The 19,633-nt window shown below is 40.6% G+C and overlaps 1 protein-coding gene across 3 annotated transcripts in view; it reads left to right on the top strand.

Annotated features, from left to right (window-relative positions):
• Positions 1-553: 553 nt before the first annotated feature.
• Positions 554-19,633, top strand: part of srcap (Snf2-related CREBBP activator protein) — a 48,072-nt gene continuing 28,992 nt past the window's right edge. The window contains exons 1-9 of one of the 3 annotated variants that reach the window (XM_084741698.1): positions 554-773; positions 3,461-3,537; positions 5,396-8,433; positions 10,101-10,142; positions 10,481-10,747; positions 14,016-14,201; positions 14,301-14,441; positions 14,735-14,927; positions 17,333-17,502. In XM_084741698.1, coding sequence (XP_084597824.1) covers positions 5,635-8,433; positions 10,101-10,142; positions 10,481-10,747; positions 14,016-14,201; positions 14,301-14,441; positions 14,735-14,927; positions 17,333-17,502 — 3,798 coding nt within the window. In that variant the 5' untranslated portion in view covers positions 554-773; positions 3,461-3,537; positions 5,396-5,634. Of the gene's footprint in view, positions 774-864; positions 1,920-3,460; positions 3,538-5,395; positions 8,434-10,100; positions 10,143-10,480; positions 10,748-14,015; positions 14,202-14,300; positions 14,442-14,734; positions 14,928-17,332; positions 17,503-19,633 lie in introns of those variants that run through there. The other 2 variants (XM_084741699.1, XM_084741700.1) reach the window with 2 other exon arrangements.

Here is a 19,633-nt window from a genome sequence, read left to right as displayed (position 1 = left end):
TTAGGTTAAACTACTTCCGCAGACAATATAATAATACATAAATTTACATCTGTTATCTAAACAGACTGCAAGAAAATTCTGAAGGACCTGTCATATGAATAATCCTGCATTTAAAGGGAATGAGCAGGAAAGTTTTTTTTTTTTTTTACTATAGGCTTTATCAATAATAAAGGAATCCGACATATCACCGTGCTTCAAATGTTCTCTAGTCATTAATGTATTCCAAAGGGAAAAAAAATAATACAATTAATACCCTTCGCACATATATATATATGATTAAAGGATTAAGCGAAATTTCCACAGAAACTATATAATTATGGTCTGACTGGAACAAAATATGATCTGTTATAATCGATGTCATGTGGACTATCACAGGTAACGTTAATATAATTCGTCTCTCGTAGGGTTAAGCTGGAAACAAGCCGATTAAATTGCAATATTTTATCAAGTGAACTACAATCAGCAACATCAGAATTTCAAGTGGCGCGCTTGACGACATCTCGCGAGATTTCCGTGTGTTCTGTACTTTGTCAGCAGCAGCGGTCCTCCACCATTTCGCTGCGTAAAGTCTCCTCCCCGCGACCGCTACATTCTGCGCCGAAACCCAGTCTCTCCCGGTCCGTATTTTAACTTCTTCCCACAGACCTAGTGGTACCTCGTTGGGTACCGGGAGACAGTTTGGATTACTGGCATTACGGATTGAGTGCGATTTTACGCGGATGACGACTCCTTCAACGAGAATTTAGTAAAAGAAAATTGGTCGGAAATTTCAGGTAGGTGGGAACTTAAGATGGCGGCCTTGAGAGGGAGGGGGGCAAGGAGGAAGTAATGGGGGAATTGAGGGGGGGCTCCGACTAACGAAAGGACACAATCACACTGCATTTTACTTGGTTGTATTTTTAAGCGGAAAGCGTTGAAATTTGTTGACACTACTTTGAACCAAGACAGAACATCGAAACAAAAAGGCGCGACACCGAATAAATTACAATTTTAAACTGTGCCTAAGGAAGTAAATCACCATTTAACCATCATTTCCTTACTGTCGCTTCTAAAGAGCCAGCCGTGGACCTGTGTGGGTCCCCCTAAATCCCCCGTATAATCATTGCAAAATTTATATGGAACTTTCTAACATTGTTTTTTGTTCTTTTGTATATTTAGATAGAAACTAATAGGTGTTAATGCTTGAAACTAAATAATTTTAAGTCATTTATTTTCCTAGAAACAGATTTGACCCCACGCAATGACGTCACGAGTGATTGTCCCCCTCTGTAGTGCATGCAGAAGCGGGTTTTAATGCGACTTTTCAGATGTTTTTTGTCTCATTGCGAAGTAACTTATCAAATGTGTCGGCATAAACGGGCTTCTTTTGAAGCTGGATCATTACATAACTGCGGGTGGGATGGGGCGCCTGCGCATCAAATGAACGCACCCTACTAACTCTTCTACCTTTGCTAGTTAGCAGGCTTTCCTTAAGTGCCACCCAAGCAGTGTTTTTGTAAAAAGCTAACGTTAGCTAGCTAACCACGCTAGCCAAACCGGCAGCGTTAAATGCGTTAATGTTGATAATTCAATTGTGTGGCTTTTATGAAGAACACGATTCCGAGCTTGTGGTATCATTGCCACACTCGGATAGGAATGAAAAGTCGGTTCATATTTCATCTTTTCATCTCATGCACGCAGCCATTGCACACATAACTACTGAATAAAGATATATTTTCTCAAGCTACGTGATTATCTACAAGTTCACGTGGCGGTAACTATCCAAAATAAATTCTGTTCACATTTACGAGAGCATAAAATGAATGAGTGGAGAGGCCCGCGCTTGGTCGCCGGCTTTTAGCTGGAGAACGCGTGCTGCAGGATTCCCAACGTCTTCCTGTGGGCGACCGACTGCAGCAACGACAACTTGGAGCTGCTCGGTTAGTGCTGCTACACGGAGTATTTTTATTACTGCTGCAGATACCCCACTAAAACACAGCCAAATACACCAACTACAGTCTTAGCAATAGTTGGCTAGCCTAGCTATCTGAGTGCTGCTGCTGCTCTCGTGACGTGACATGTTACTCATCGTCCCACACATTGAGATATTTTTGTTTACTAATATCATATCTAATGAAATGTATTCTAGCTTGAGCTCATTTTGGTAAGTTATTAGCCTTATTAACTGTATAACTCCTCCCCATTCTGCAGGAAAGAAAACTGACACACCGGACTGAGAACAATAATACCAATACTGCGTTTAGTATTACTTTAAACATCAGTATTATTTGCAATACAGTGTCTATTATCATGTGCAATATCAGGCTTCTGTTAGGTTTACTGTCATGTTTTAATATCATGGATAATATTACTTTTCTTCATCATGTGCAGTAGTACTTTTCAAGTGTCTTTCATATACAATTTTCTAAAACTGTGCACTACTACTGTTCAATATTAGGGGCTGTGTTATGTTCATTATCATGTGCAGTATTACTTTTTCAATATCGGGGGCTATGTTATGTTCATTACCATGTGCAATTTACTCTTCAGTATCATGGACTATATAATGTTCCTTATCACGTGGAAAACTCAATATCATGGGCTATGTGTGCAATAACATTTTCCTACAATGTTTAATGTCACATGTTAATACTAGGGCTGCATTATTAATTGTAATAAAATGGCAATATGGCAAAGTGCAGTATCCAAATCACAGAACCATAGTGAAATTGCAATTTTTTGAAAATGTATGAGAAAACAGACTTATAATCAGGTACTGTAGTGCTGCATAGATGACCTAAACATCTTCTTCTCCAGATGAAAGAACATGTTTGTTTAGTACAGAACTCAATAAATATCACTTCTTTGCAATTTTAATAGCATTTTTTTCAGTGAACATGAAAATTGTAATGCAAAACTGATAATTTCCACTAATCACATCACATACCACAGTCACAATTTCAATAAAAATAATGGCAATATCACTTTTTTAACAAATCATCCAGCCCTAGTTAATACAATATGCAATATTACTTTCACTATCACTGTCTTTCATTATTATCTGCAGCAATATAACTTTTTTACTACCTGTCAATACAAGCCAATATTACTTTAAATGGATTTGACACTACTGTTTTTGTCTACCTAGCTATTTTTTTTATTGAACTTTAATGCTATTGTTATTCTATAACGCACTGTTTCTTTACATTTACTACATATACGCTTTATATTTGATGTTTGTTCTACTTATTTGTTGCTCTATTGTTCTTGTTATGTTACCGTAATTTTGGAGCAATCTGGCACAAGAATTTGCTCTGGGATTTATTAAGTTCTGTGTCATCCTATCTTATCCTCACACAGTTGTGTAGTGTGACAGGCACAGTAGCCCTTGCATCAGAGTTTTTGATTGTGAAGATATGCAGTTGGTCGTTTGATTTCGATAATAAAGTTACTACCCGTTTCTATTTTTGTTTTTTCCCAGAATATGTGGAGGGGACCCTAATTTCAGCATCCTGGAAGTAGAAAGCACAGAAGAGCTGTGTCTCACACCACAGACAGGTGAGAAGTTGTTGCTTTTCACACATTCCCACCTAATGTTGCATGTCACTTTTGACTACATCTACATGCACAAAATATTCCAGTATTTGCCCTTATTCTGAAAAGAAGAAAAAAATCCTTCTGAACTGTTTACATTGCTAATGAAAAATATTTTAGGGTGTTCTGCGATAACTGTATTCTTAATGACATGGCAAAATACAGAGAAATATTTTTGGTTTAGGACTCAGACTAGCTGTTGAGCTCTCCTCGTGGGATTTTTGACTCTCCTCATGTTTAGCCAGGTGCTTCTTGCTTGATGTGGTGAAATTGGGTTGTTGTATTTCCCCCTTCTTGATGTTACGGTCGTTTTGCACTTTTTAACTATTACCGTGGTTTATTATACATCTGATATTTTGTAACCAAACCACTTCCACCACCTTTTTTGGAACTATCTTCACCTCTGTGATGCTGCCATTGTCACAGTATGAATTTAGAATATAATATTGCCATTATCATGATTTTTTTTAAATCAGGAAAAAAAATCTAATATATTGTGAACATCACGATGTGGGACACTCCTAACATGCACAAAATTTTCCGGGTTTTGCCCTTATGTGAAAAAGACAATATTCCCACTAAGCTGTTTACCTGACTAATGAAAATACACATTCCATTAATATTCCACTTTAGATGCAGCAGGGTATATTCTGTATTACAGAAAAGAGGAACTGCTGGAGCCATTTGGCTTCTTTGTGTAAAAATGATATTTTCTTTTCAAAGTTTTCCACTGATGGCAGACATGTTCCGCCGTGCAAACACAGCCTCCCTCTGTCATCTGTTCAGCCACCTTCTTGAAGAGGTCGGCATTGTGATATTTGAAAATATCCAAAAACTGTCATATTCAAGTCTTTCATGATGTGTAAAATTAGGTTCAGGGCAGAAATGTGGACTTTTCTTTTGTGCATGCGTCTCTACCCCTGCTCTGCAGACTGTGGTAAAAACTCCAACCGAATCCGCTGTGTACATGTCTAAAGAATGCAAATAAAACCGACTAGGGATGTAACGTACATTGATATGGATCGATGATCAATGCAAAGTGAAAATCAATCTGTATTGTCGCCTTGAGGATGCACCTTTTATTTTGAAATTCCCATGACATGTCTCTGTTTAGTCATAAAGTTGTCCAAACATTATTTAGGTGCTTTTTGTGAGTAAATGTGACTGAATGTGTTAAATGGACATTTGATATTGTCTAATATTGAGCTCAGGCCCCTAAATTGAATCTAATTGAAATCGTATCATGGCAAACGGATCTCAGTAAATATAGTATTATTGTCCAAAGAATCATGATAATATTGTATCATGATGAAACTTGTGATTTCCACTCCTAATAATGACATATCCCACATATTTTGAGCAGGAAATTCTCAATTTAGAAGAAGCCTTAATTCACAGAATCACACAGAATATGCTGTTTATATGACCAGTGTCATGTTTGGAATAATAGTGGAAAATTAGTGTGCATGTAAATGTAGCCACTGTGTCCAACATTTGATGATGGTTTGCTTTGTGAAATTCTTTTGTCTTAGTCATCAGGTTGACTGTTTTCTACCCAAAAAATTTTCCGTAGATGTGTGCCGTGCCTTTTTGCCTTTTGCAAGATAGTGAGTCGGTTGGGTAGTAGGCGGTGAGGAGAATACAATGTCTTGTACTTGAATAAAAACACACACACAGAAGCAGCACACTGACTGCTTACCTTATTTCCAAAAGATTTTTTTTGTTTGTGCTGAGTTTTGTTCTCTGTCCCTGTTTTGTTTTTAGCCTCAATAAATTACCCACTTGCTCCAGACAGTTTGCTAACAACCTGTATCGCCCACAGGTGCAGTGTGTAGCCGAGGCAGCACAGAGGAAGGAAGCTCTGGGGAGGAGGCGGTGCGGCAGCGTGCCCCTCCGGCTGTGGATGTGCTGGGTGGCAACCCCCAGGCTGCACAGAATGTGGCTGGGGAGTCACCTCGGCATGCCCCGCAGCCGGTCGCAGCTGCCCCCCGCCCAGTCCCTCCGTTCACCAATCCGTCCACTGTGCCATTGCCGGAGAGCGACGACTCAGCATTCCTCAGCATGGAGAAGGCCCCTCCGACCAACTTGCCTGAGACTCTCCCAATCAAGGACGGCATCTCAGAAGAAGTCCCCGCTGGGGAGAGCGTCGCTCAAGTTGTCGGAGTTTCGAGATCCTTGCCAACATCCCTCAATGAGGACTGTAGTTCCTCTGCTGAGATGCAAAGGCTTCCAGTCCCTCTTTGTCCTCCTCTCACCCCGGATACACAGATTGACAGCACAGTGCAAGAGTTGCAATACGGGTCACAAACTGATAAAGAGAAAAGCCACTCAAATAGTCAGACAAACCAGATTCAGCCACTTAGAAAAGGTGCTGGACTTGTGGTTATTACCGGGACAAAGGAGAAACAGTCCGTCACATTGGAATATAAACCAGAGACTGGAACAAACATGGAACTTGGTGGAAAAGAGCACACAGGTGGGAATATTCTCCATCAACCCCAAACTCAAATCTGTTTCACAGCCTCATCGCCATCTGTCCCACAGTCAAGTGTTGGTGTCGAAGCCCAAGACACCTCGGAACATGGGGCTGTGGAGCAGTCTGACAGGGATCTACTTGTCCACGCAAATCAAAGCAGCCATATACCTCCGCCGGGTGCTGCGGAGCATGCAGGTGATCAACAGGACTCAGTATCGGCTCCGCTCCCTTTACCCTCATCTGACAACAGCGAGATTAAACAAACTGACATGTCAAATACACAACCGAAAATCATCAAAGAGCTCTCAAATGATGCCGGAGAGATACAGAAAGCAAATTCTTTGGCATCAGTTGAGGAGTTTGAGCATGTTAAAGAGCTTGTTGACACTTCTCAAAAAGAAACACAAGCTCCTTCAGCTGAAATACTTGAGACCCCAAAGGCAGGAGACCTGCTTCCTGGATTGTACGCGTCTCCTGGAAAAGGAGGCTCGGTGTCCAGCAGAGAAGACGGCAACATCCAGAGTAGCAGTCTCCTTGAAGGCGAGCAGGCGGACAGTAGCGCGAGGGAAGAACAAACTGAGACCTCCTCATCTGACTTCACAATGCTGCCAGAGAGCTCTTCCACTCAGGAGAGCTCCTCAAAACCCTCCGCTACAACCCCTCTGTTTGACACGGGGCTAGTAGTCTCACTGCAGGCGGGGCAGGTAGTCGGGGCAGAAACATCTCAAGAAATTGTGGTTGTCAGAGAGGAGGCTCATATCAGCGGGGACTGGTCTAACATGCACCTGAATCAGAGTTACCTCCTACAACGAGAAGACGGCAGCGTCTGTGAAGCTGCCATTGTTAATGAGCTGAGTTCTGAGCTCTCCACTGGAGAACCAAAGCTGTATGAAGAAAGTGTTGAGTTACACTCACAACCCGTGGAAGTGTACGAGTTCTGCGGCCTGGTGGAGGAGGTTGCCGAGGAGACAGTCTGTGCCAGCAGTAGTGCACAGATGCCTCACTCCCCAGGATACGAGGTGAACTTATTCAACGCGTTACTAGAAAACTCTGATGAGTACACCGTCAAAGAGGACCTAGAGTCGCACCTTGAACCATCTATTCACACAATTAACGAAGGTGACACTGTCATCATTTCCCAGCAGCCCTTGCCTTCACCACATGATGCTAATCAAATACAGTCTTGCTCTAACAGTAATTCCCATAATTTGTCCATGCAAAACACACGAGTGGCTGCTGTCGGGCAGCATTTGGTATTAGATGCTAACCAAGCTGTTGAAGTGGCTAATTCAAGCGAGGTTTGTTTAGTTGAAGTAGCTGCTGTCACATCTGACTCATTCACTGTTGAACAGACAGACACCAGTCTACAGATTGTGACAACATGCTCACAGGTCAGTGCAGCAGTCCAAAACCAAACAGAGGTGAGTGATTCTCCCGTAATTCAAACAGTTCCCCCAAAACAGGAAGCGGAAGCAACAGCTGGTGTGCTATCTCTCATGTCTCCAGTGGTAACTGGTGAGGGCATGGGGATGAAATTGCCCGTTGCTGTTTCAGTACATGTGTCTCATGTAGAAAATCAGTCCCCAGGCGTCACTGTTGTAAGCGCCACAAAGCCTGTTTCAACAGAGAGTGTTCAGAATGTTGCCGTGCCCACAGAAACCAAACCAGAGGCTCTCTGCGCCACTCACTCCTCTGGTATTATTAATCCAAAGCTGCTCCTTCTTAAACCAGGAGAAACTCCTGTCCTGAAGCACCCTCCCTCACTTTTGGCACAGGTGTCCAAGCAACAGAATGCGGCCGGCAAGCTGGCCAATGCCCACAGCTCTTGGTCTGGCACGCCGTCTGAGGAGTGCCTTCCCCAAACTGTCTCTGCAGCTGACTCTTTATGTGCGTCTGTGGCTCTCAGCAGCAGCCAGAAAGATCAGACGCAGTGCTCCGTCAATAAAACTCCTGTGACAGCAGCTACATCCGTCAAAGTTCAGCAGCCAGCAGCGAGTGGCAGCATCTCCCTTCAGCTTGACCAGATTGCATCTGTCACCCCCACAACGTCAAGTAACACATCTGACAAAGAGGCCTTAACTGTTACTAAAACTTTGGATACTGCGTCCCAAGATGTCGCCACCCCACCTACCACGCCTAACGCCGTTTACATGCTCGCAGCATCTGTGGAAAGCGAAGGTACAGTCATGGGTCCCGCCGGCCAGCCTGACTCCCTCTACGTGGAGGAGGAGAGCGAGGATATGGAACAGGACGAGCCAACGGGAGATGCCGAGGCTCAGGAGGTCACATCAGGACAGGTTAGCAGTCCAGAGGAAGGCAGTGACGATGAACCCGATGCTGACAAAACAGAAAGCGAGATGACCACCCCAAGCTCACAGCACAAGGTATTTTCATGAAAAATGGGATATTGTTCATTAAATTCACATAATCAAAGGTTTAGAAGGACTCAGAGGAGGATAGTCTGAGGACAGAGAGAGTTGTGGCAGGGTTGTGGCAGGTTGAGGCAGGAAGACAGCTGATAAGGATTTAAAAATTAGTGTCTGCGTCATCAGAAGTAAGACAAAACAACATGACACGTTGAAGCATCGGGCCTCATAATACTAAAGGGTTCGTCCTTGGATGTCAAGATAAGGCGGTTGTGTCAGACTCCACAAAACAGGGAATAGCTGAAGCTGATAAATGTCAAATTTCTATCTGGACATCTTAACTGTTACATTGTGATCACGACGACGCTAAAATGTGTTTATTAGATATTCCGAGGTGCATCTTATCGTTTCAGGCAAAGCTGATTTTACTTTCTAATCTGAAAGATAAATTGAATGCCACTCTCCATGCAGTAGCATTTTAGCACGTACAGCTGTTGACAGGGTCAGAAGGAAAATGTATCTATCTGTATGCTATATTTAGAATATTTTCACCGCTTTGCTTTGCCATTAGAGAGCCTTTTCTAATGGGAAACCACTGTTATATAAGCCAAATATTTCTCCTTCCAATTCCACAAAACGCCATAGACAAAATCAGAAATTTTGCTTTGCAGAACACAAGAGTTGCTGGCCCACCAGTGCCTTGATTGGTTAGTTAGTGTTATTCTGTGACTTTGGTGAATCCGAACTATCATTTTAAAACACAGAAGCCACACAATAGCATAAACAAACTAAGAAACCAAAGAAATAGTAGATGAGCAACTTCCTCCATCTGCAAGTTAAAATTACAGATTTGCCAGTGAGTTTGGTTCGTTTGGCTAGAGCAATATTTGGTGGTTTACTTTCAGAAGGGCTGTCTGGTGGCAAGGTAAAACAGTGTAAATGTTCAAGGAGGAACTTTTAAGGACTTTTTGTAAAAGGGCAGTTCACCCCAAAATTGAATATACAGATCTTCCCTCCTGCCTGTAGTGCTATTTATCCATCTAGATAGTTTTGGTGTGACTTGCAGAGTTTTGGAGATACCTGCCGTCTTGTGTTTTTCTGATAGATTTGGCCAAAATTCTGTAACTCCCACCAAAAAAAATCTAGATGGAGAAAAAGCATTACAGCCTAGATAAAATATGTATTTTTGATTTTGGGCTGAATTGTCCCTTAAGTGGATAAAATAGCTTTTGTCGCCGACCCCGTCCACAGCAGTACATTGCATAGCTTCCATGCTGGTGCCCCAAACGGGGTGTGCCGACCGCCATCTACTGTTGCTGATACACTGACTATCCTCACGAAACCCCACATTAAATGATCCTATCTAAAGTGTTAGTTCGCATTGAGTACAACAAAACATTATTAGGCTGTGGTGATGTTTAATGTTAGTTAAGAAGATTTATTTTGGCAGAAAACAAAAAGCAGTATTTATTGCACCATCATGTTGTTATGCTTCTGTGATTCTCATCAGATATGCTGGCATGTTTTCACTGTCTACATATGGCATAATTTTACCCATCTTCCTGCATGTATTCCATGTTGATGTCACTCATGTGAACAGTGTTGTTATTATGATTATTATTATTATTATTTAGTGATTTATTTCTTTTAAGTTGGCCGCATGCTAAGCCATGTGTGTTTTCCAGCATGGACAGAGCAGGACAGACAGAAAGGCACTGTTCCTTAAGGTAAGTGGTGGTTGTCAGACACCCAGATAGGTTCACTTTCAACAGGATATTCACATGCACTTACTAGTGAAGCGCTGTCACTGTTGGAGCATTTTGACTTAAGAAGGCATTCCCTTGACTTCCACTGTTTCATGATTAGAATTCTGCATGAGATGAACGCTGACAGAAAATCACTGATCGCCACTTTATATGTCTGGAGCATGATTAGATTTGTTTCTCAGTAAATGCTTGCTTTAACTCATGCATGTGGCTTTCGTCTCACTGGATCTTACTGCTTTAGCCTCGCTAAGCTAACTTTTCAAATAACTTCCGCTTCATCTTTCTCCCTCTGCCTTTAGGTACGCCAGTGGATCGCAGATAGGGTCACGGCCAATTCGTCTCCAGTCTCACCCTCCACCTCCTCTTCTTACCCCGGTCCTTCGCCCATCAGTGATTGGCCCACCCCGCGACGGGAGAGGTCCTCACCTCTCCGCGGTCCTCACGGGAAGTTCGTTTCTCCTTCCTCTGTCGGTGGATACAGTTCCTCTTCTTCCCCACCTGATCAATCAACCCCTCAGCGCTCCCGTGGAGAGCGTCACACAGACATGGCAGAGCTGGCTAAACACGTGAGTGAGCCTTACGATACAGTATATAAAATGTAGTAATAACTTTTTTCCATGTCTTAGTCACGTACAATTCCAAAAAACAGAATGGAATTACTTGCAAAAACATTTGGACCTATATTCAGTCTGGGACCTGAACTCTTTTACTATGAAGTCACGCTGTTGTAACACATGCAGAATGTGTCTTGGCGTCGTCTTGTATCTTGTATGCTTCTTTGAATGATGTGGGTTTTTAGAGCAGTTTTTAATGCAGTGCTGCCTGATGGGTCGAAGGTCATAGACATTCAGTGTTGATTTTCAGCCTCGCCCGTGACCAGCAGAGATTTCTCTGGGAGTCTTTTAATGATTTGATGGATTATAGATGGTGAAATCTCTAAGTTTGCTGCGGTTTTGTGTTGAGAAACTTTGTTCTTAAACTGTTGGACTGTTCACCCACACAGTTTTTCACAAAGTGGTGAACTTCAATCATGCCACCTGTTACGAATTAACCTGTTTACCTGATGAATGTTCCAAACAGGTGTTTTTTTTTTTTTAACTTTCCACAACTTTCCCAGTCTTTTGTTAAACCTGCTCCAACTTTTTTGAAATGCGTTGCAGGCATCAAATTCAGAATGAATGTATATTTACAACAGTGTTTATCAGTTTGAACATTAAATATTTTGTCTTTGCACTGGCTTCAGTTGAATGTAAGTCTTAAAGGATCGGCACACCGTTGCATTCTAGTTTGTTTACATTTTACACAACGTCTCAGCTTTTTCAGAATCTTTTGAATTAAGGTAGCTGCTTGAGCTTAGAACAGCTAATAATATCAGTGAATCAGAAAATAAATCAAAATAAGACTTTTAATATTCTACAGGTGATTAGAGAGTTCACAAAACGCCACCAGTGTGTGTCTGGCAGTTAAAAGCTCAACTGTGAGTGTATTTGGATATGATGAATGTCAAGCTCCCTCTCAGTGCCTTTTCAGCCTTTCACGACATCCTCAGTCTCTGAAATTATTTCAATAGTCTATTTGCCTCATGCCGTATTCCTTGAATGAGATACTCAAGGAGTCAGAATTTTTAATTGCCTAAACATATTGCTTTTAATCTGCAAAAATTCCTGATTTGCAAGAGAGAATTGAAACCTCCCAGAGCAGGGCTTTAATTAATGTGCTGACGAGACACTTTGATGTGATTGGACCTTTCCTCGAAAACACTTTGACAAGTGCATTTTCACTCATTTAATAAGCCATGTATATCTAATCAAAATCTGATCTCCAGTGGGGTTCAAGGTTACTTTGGGCCAATTTTCTTTATTGACTGTTGGTCATGTTAATGCTCAATAATCAGTCATTATTTTATGCCTACTTTAAATAATTCAAGAGAGTCTGTGTGTGATATTTGGGGGAGATGATGAGGAAAAATGATGGCAAGACCCTCATCTCCCAACCTGCAATTTTTAGGGTTGCCATGTCTTTTAATTCCTCATTTAATCCCTGATATCCTTTTGACTGTGATGTTTTTACTATTCCTTTGGCAGGCTGGATTATACTGGAGAGTAGAGCTGCAACGATTAATCGATTAGTCGTCAATTGTTAAATTAATTGCCAACTATCTTGATCTGTTAATATCTGTCTATTGATCTGTTAGTCGGTTTGAACAGAAGTTAAAATTCTCTGATTTCAGCTTCTTAAATGTGAACATTTTCTGGTTTCTTTAATCCTGTATGACAGTAAACTGAATATCTTTGGATTGTACACAAAAAGAGGACATTTGTGGACGTCATCTTTGGTTTTGAGAAATACTAATTGACATTTTTCACCATTTTCTGACATTTTATGGACTGAAAAACTCAATTAACAATCAGTTAATCAAGAAAATAATCAACAGATTAATTCATTATGAAAATAATTGTTAGTTGCAGCCTTACTGGAGCGTAAACTGAGAGCTAGGCAGAATTCTGCACTGAATAATCAACCCAGTTGTTGTATTGAAGACGCACTCTCACAGTATACCTACATGTCAGCTGTAGAGCTGCAGTCCGCTGGAGTCGTAACTCACAGACGGGGTGGGAATCCGATTCAATCCAGAATTGATTATCTCCAAAACTGATTCATGATTCAAAAAATAGAAAGGGGGGCACTATTTTTAGGCCCTTACTCCAGTTCACTGTGTGCCAAACCATTTGCTCTCGTCTTTTATCTTCTGTTCCGTGTGAAACATAACTGCCAGTTGAGCTAAATGATCTTGATGCAGGCCAGAGTCTGGACAGAAAAAATGAAATGAGTGTAATTTACTGACCATCCTCGCTGGTTAAATGTGTTTTGTTTGGTGTGTATTCATTCTAGAGTAAGGGAGGGAAAAGGAAATAAACAGTGGAATGTTCTGCTGTGTTATGAACTTTATATTAGAGAACAGTCTTTCTGCTTGCAGCATAACTACTGCCATTGTTATCTAAAGTGCTGTACGGGCACAGACTTTAGAAATGAAATTATTTTCTTCAACCAATCAGATCTGGCAGGTTCTGCACAGTGCTGCAGTGTGAGTCGGTCAGTGAGTTGGTAAAGTACAAAGTATTCACAAAAAACTCTTTTGCCTTTCCAAAGACAATTATTAAGTTATTTAATCCAAAATCTGCCCAAATGCTTGCCTTTTTCAAAAGCTGAACTACAAGATAACTCTAGCATGTGTGTGCTGTACACCACTGATTCCTAATCTGGGGGTCCTGACCCTTACCAGGGGCAGCAGAAGCTTCAAGAGGGATCGCAAGGCCTTCCTGATTTGAAAGGGTGTCATAAAACTTTTTATAAAAATATATAGTAGGTCTATAGCTCAGCATTTCATTAATTCCTGTCAAGATAACTAAGCAAAATTGTTATCTTTAGAGCTTAGGTTATTAATGAAGATATAATCTTAGAAAGCTCACAGGATAACGACACAGCCGAGATCTGATTACAAGCTATTTTTGCTTTCACTGTCTGCCTATATTCACACATCTATTTTTCCTTATTAAACAAAAATACAATCAATCACCTTCTGAATTCAGGGTTCTCTCTTTTACCAACCTAAGAAGAGGCTACACTGCCTTGTTAACTCTAAAACATACTTAATTTAACTCCGGTTTAGATGTGAAAATAGTCTGGTTCTACAGGCTTGTCCTCCAGCATACATATTAAAAAAAACGTATTACAAATAAATAAAGATTAGTGTGCATGTGAACTGTCACTTTTGTGGCACACCAATGTGTTGGCAGGATTTACTGAGTGGTTTGGTTTTTGTTTATCCTGTAGGAAGCAGACATCGAACATCGGACCCAGGCACTGAAGCGAGAGGGCTTTTGGTCAATGAAGCGTCTCACCCGCCTGACAGAACCGCCTCGACCAAAAGTTCACTGGGACTACTTGTGTGAGGAGATGCAGTGGCTCTCTGCTGACTTCGCTCAAGAGAGGCGGTGGAAGAGAGGGGTGGCCAGAAAGGTACGTTGAGGGTTTTCGTACCCAGAAATTGTGCGGTTGTTGTTGTTTGAGAGATTTTTACTATATTTCAACTGACGTGTTCTGTCGATGTGATGCCAGGTGGTCCGAATGGTGATGCGACACCATGAAGAGCTGAGGCAGAAAGAGGAAAAAGCCAAGAGAGACGAGCACGCTAAAATCAGAAGAGTTGCCTCTTCCATCGCAAAGGAAGTCCGGGCTTTCTGGAGCAGCGTTGAGAAGGTACAGATGATTCACACAAACCGAGCAAACAAAACATTCTGCTTCAACGCTCAGCTGTGGAATTTGAAAGGATCACGGCCTCTGTTTGATTGTTTTTGTGATAAAAATAAAATGCACTTTACTTTTCAGACAATAAAAAACGTGTATACTGACTCAACAAGTGAAGTTATCACACAGAAAATTAGGCTGACTAATATTTGTCGTTTAGGCTTTATTGTAGCTGCTGTTTTAAATTACAAAGTAAGAGTCACCTGGTGTTAAGAGTGGGGGTGTCTTCTCTTTTGTCTGTACAGGTGGTGCAGTACAAGCAGCAGTCCAGACTGGAGGAGAAGAGGAAGAAAGCTTTGGACCTTCAGCTGGACTTCATTGTCGGCCAGACAGAGAAATACTCAGACCTCCTCAGCAAGTCACTTGCACCCACCAGACCTGCTGAAACGGTTCCCATTACTCCCAAAAAATCTCCCCCACCTCCCGTTGATGAGGACGGTGAGTTTTCTTTCTTTTTTTAAACTTTTTCCGCTCCACCCCTCCCTACCATACACCCATTTTTCAGGGGGGGTGCAGGACATCTTTAGGAGTAGATAGCACACATAGAGGTGATGTACATCATCTGAGAGCTGGGAACTCTAATTAATTTGAGATGCAGCTCAGCACTGTGTGTCTAGTTTTCTATTCACAAATATTAGACACAATTTCATTGTTAAATTAAAAATCTATTGAAATAAGATTTCAGTTTCAAGAATAGAATCGATCAACCATTTTCCCTGTTTGTTTTTCTCTCCACCGCTCCTGCTTGCATCCTGCAGCGCCTGTCCAAGGACAAAAATATGTTTCTGAAGAAGAATTTGAAAATTTAAATGACACCTGTCAGGGCGTAAAAACAGTGATCTGTTGATCTACACCAATAAAAAAATTTAGTCTAATAGTGGCAAAGCTGTCAGTGCAAAATACAAAAATGTTTAAATTAAAAGAATAGAGTTACCTGTCAGTCAAAAGTCAAATCAAATTGTGGATTCTGAGAATCGTGACGCCCCTAATAAATATGTAATATACCTTGTTTTTGATTTAGGAACAGATTTTGGAAGTTTAAAACATTATGCTGTGTGTATAAGGGCGTATAACATTATAATGATGATCATTCCTATGATGCTCTATGATGTCTCATTGCAGCTGTTTCTGGGTTGATACCATTTGTTGCATAGATTTGGTGCAAAACTGAACATTTTTGACACTCGAGAAATCATAAAGATGGTCAAAAATCCGTTCATATGACCACATTAAGACTCCACAACCTTGATGAACACTATAAAACAAATTCATGCTGTGATCTATAAGATTTCTGTAAGGGCTGCATTTTTCTGTGATTGAATAGCGAGCAGTTCTGTTCTGCGAATTGCTCAGATTGTCAATATACTGAGGGAAGTCATATGATCTCTGAATGTCCCAGATCTATAGTTTGTAGTTGTGAAGTTATTGTAGAGGTCACTAAAAGGTTATTTTATAGAGTGACGTCTAGTCTCAAAAAGGTCTCGCTTGGAGCTGAGTATTGTTCAAAAATTTCAATACTGGTTCCTGAATGTTTTTTCAACACTGATTTAATTGAGAAACGCTTCTGCACTCTTGAATGTGTGACAGGTGTTTTAGTGGAAAGAAACTTCCGCACAATCTCGCTTTGTGCTCACATATTTATTAAATATCAACGTTTTGGTCAAACCAACTTTTGTCGGCATTGCAGAGTTGAAGAGGTTAATAAAACCTGCACTTTCTAGTGTAAATGGAGCTGACTGTCTCCATGTGATAGTCTGAGGCTGCTTTCACAGCTGAATCATTGGTGTGTAGCTATGACAACGTCCCTTTTCTAAGCCAATGACTGAATGTTCTTAAGCATTTACCACCGAGGTAAAATGGCAAGAGGTAAAAAGCTTTTTGTCATTGTCAAGGTTATTGCATCTCTGAGAGAATCAACCATGTTCTCGCATTTCTGTGCAAATCCCACCTGATTACTTGAGCTCAAAGACATCTTGTCTCGACTCAGATGATATTTGTCAGCGTGCTGCTCGGCAACCGTCAGACTTGTCAAACCTGCCAGACTTGTCTCCTGCCCATGTTATCAATGACAGCATGGAGGTGAACAGTGCCTATAGTTTATGGGATTGCTCAGTCAGAGGACTTGGCAGCGGTTCATTTCTGCGGGTCGTAGTCCAGTCTCGCTTTAATTTTATTGTGATGACGTTTTGCGGTGCTAAAGTGCAGTGACTGGCTGCGCAGAATCTCTGTCAGTGAAACCCAAACTCAAGTTTTCACTAAAATATATTTGCAACTAATAATTAATCTCTGTCATGGATTGGACTTGACTGGCTGGTGGAGGCACACAGCTGATGGAAAAAATGTGGACATTTTAGCTTTAAAAATGATTATTTGATTATCAAAATAGTTGCTGATTTATTTTTGTAGCAGCTGCTCTGCCAGGGGTCCACACAATTAAACATTACAAGATAATGTAAAACAATTAAAAACCCAAGACATAACCACAAAAAAAAACTACAATTACCAATTAAGACCAATGAACAGCTTCATGTCCTTTCATACAGCTTAGAGTGATAATAGTACCTCTAAAAACAGTGTATGCTATTAATTTTATTATAATAGTTGACAACTAATTGACAAATTGTTGCAGGTTTAGTGTTTTTAAATGTGTTCTAACCAGATGTCCTCCTGAGGCCACATGGACTGAAGCTTGTCTTAGCTTTGAAAAATGCAGCTTAGCCTTTGTGTGGTCCCTAATGAACCCAGTCGATCTCCATTCACTGTGAATCTGTTTGAGATTCAAGAAGTCTTTTTCTGTTTGTTTGTAGTCAGGAGACAAAAACTTTTCTCTTTCCTCTCTGCAGACAGAGACTTCGAGCCTCCCTGTGAGGAGGAGGATGATGAGGAGACCATAGAGGTGGAGGAGCAGCAGGAGGGCAACGACGCCGAGAGCCATCGGAGGGAGATTGAGCTGCTGAAGGAGGAGGGCATGCTGCCCCTGGACCAATTACTCAGCACCCTCAAACTGCCACAGGTACCTCCACAAACCTGCTGGGACTGGGATTGTTTTCTAAAAGTAGAAGAACACTGAACTCTGTTCCTCTCAGTTGTCACAAACATTTATATATAACTACAAGATTTGTTCTCCATCACAAACTCACCAGTGCATTGAAACACTGACAGATACTGATGAGCTGAATTAAACCGGTCAAGATGAGGAAAAACATACAGGGAAATTTTTTTGTTTTTGAAACAGTTAATTTAACAATTAATTTTGCAAGATTTGACATGAAAAATCACACAGGTGTTAAAGCTCCCCAGTTTAAATTAGTTGTTAAGAGTTTTTAAGTGAAAACAAAAGCAAATGTTAAAATGATCACTCAAAATGTCCATAGTAAAAAGCTGAACATGAATCGGAAACAAATCGATTCAGCACTAGCGTATCAATACATCTCATAAGGACGCACATATGTTTCATTTTTATCATCAAGGAGCTGCTGCTTTAACTTTCCTCCGTTTTCTCTCTCCTCCTGCGTCTGCCTGCACCGCCTGCTGCCGCTCTCACACGAAACAAGCGCTCCCTCCTCCCTCTCCTGTCTCTCCTCTACTTACAGAAGTGACGTTGTGCCGCGTTGCACCACTTTCATAACTTCCATAATGCGCAAGTGTAGAATAAGTTTTGGGTTTTATAAGAAAGCTGCAAATCTTTAATGCAAAACGTGTCGGAGAGCAGAGTACGGAGCCATGAGTCTTTAAAAATTTCTAAGATATATCAGTCAGTGAGATACACACCCCCAGTCATGAAAATCCTAACATTTTCATGAAATGAGAAACAAGTGCTAATATATAGTGAAATTACATTGCTCCATCATTGCATTGGATTTAAACAAATGAAGCAGACCGAACATTAAACTTTTACTGTACATTGTTTGACTATTTGTTTGTTCCTGCACAAGAACAAACATCAAATACAGTTAAAACACTATTTTAAAAAAACGGGTGTTTCATGCTCTGACTTTGTCTGGGGATAGTTGTGAACAAACCAAAAACATTAAGGCGTGTGAGCTTGAAATAATTTAGCAATATTTCAGGGTATTTCTGCCCTGATGATATTTTTGATATGTCAGAATACAAAAAATAGTTCTGGTTTAAAACTCACAATAGCTGTTGAACTCTCCTTGAGGGATTTTTGTCTCTCTTGTACTCAGCCAGGTGCTTCAGCTTGAGGTGGTGAAATAGGTTTGTTGTGTTGCTCCTGTTTGATGTTACTGCTCTTCTTTTGCTTTACTGTGGTTTGTTGTTCATCTGAACTTTTATCACCAAACCACTTCCACACTACAGACGTTGCTCTCCTTTTTGGGACTGACTCCTTCACAGTGAAGTAGCAATGGTTCTCTTGCTTTCAGCCACGTTTGCTGCTGTTGTGCAGAACGGTATAACATCATTATGTCAAGTTGGAAAATTGCCGTTATCAATATAGGAATAAAAAAAAATATTATTATTATTACATTATCGGGAACAATATGCACCTTTACTGTTAATAATTATTGCTCACTTTATTTATGACATTTCAGTCCATAGAGTCTAGACCCTTTATTTTTTGTGATCAATTATTTATTGACAAAATGCGAAAAACAAATGAATGAATTGACTTTAAGCGTGCAGAATTTTTTAGTTCTTCCAGTGAGAGTTTTTTTTTATGCTCTGCCTCAGTTTGACCATTAAAAAGTTGCTAAAAACACCATAAAAATGGTTGCAGATGTTACCATCACTGTGTTCCACCACAACAAATGTTAAAATCGTCCCACTATCTAATGTCCATTAAATATTCTGCATAACTGTACCTTCATCTATTTTAATGCATGGATTAAGATAAATGTTTCAGTTGGGCTCATCTTCTTTTTCACCTCCAAACAATTATTTAAGATCATGTTATTTAACATGACTGATGATTTATTTTAGTGACTGATCACAACTGAAAATAAAGGATGATTTTACATCACTTTTTACTTTGATTTTGCTTTTATCATAAACAAAATATAAAAAAACAACCTCTTATTGAGAGTTTTGCCAGAAAAGATGACCTCCATCTGAATAAGAAATTCACAAAGTTATTAGGAGCTGAAAAATACAGAACATAAAACAAGTAAATAACAAATAATACA

This window comes from Lutjanus erythropterus, chromosome 17, assembly GCF_056507025.1.
Source record: "Lutjanus erythropterus isolate fLutEry1 chromosome 17, fLutEry1.hap2, whole genome shotgun sequence".
Lineage (NCBI taxonomy): Eukaryota > Metazoa > Chordata > Actinopteri > Lutjaniformes > Lutjanidae > Lutjanus > Lutjanus erythropterus.
The sequence above is the reverse complement of the archived record's forward strand: the minus strand, read 5'-3'. Positions and strand labels throughout refer to the sequence as shown.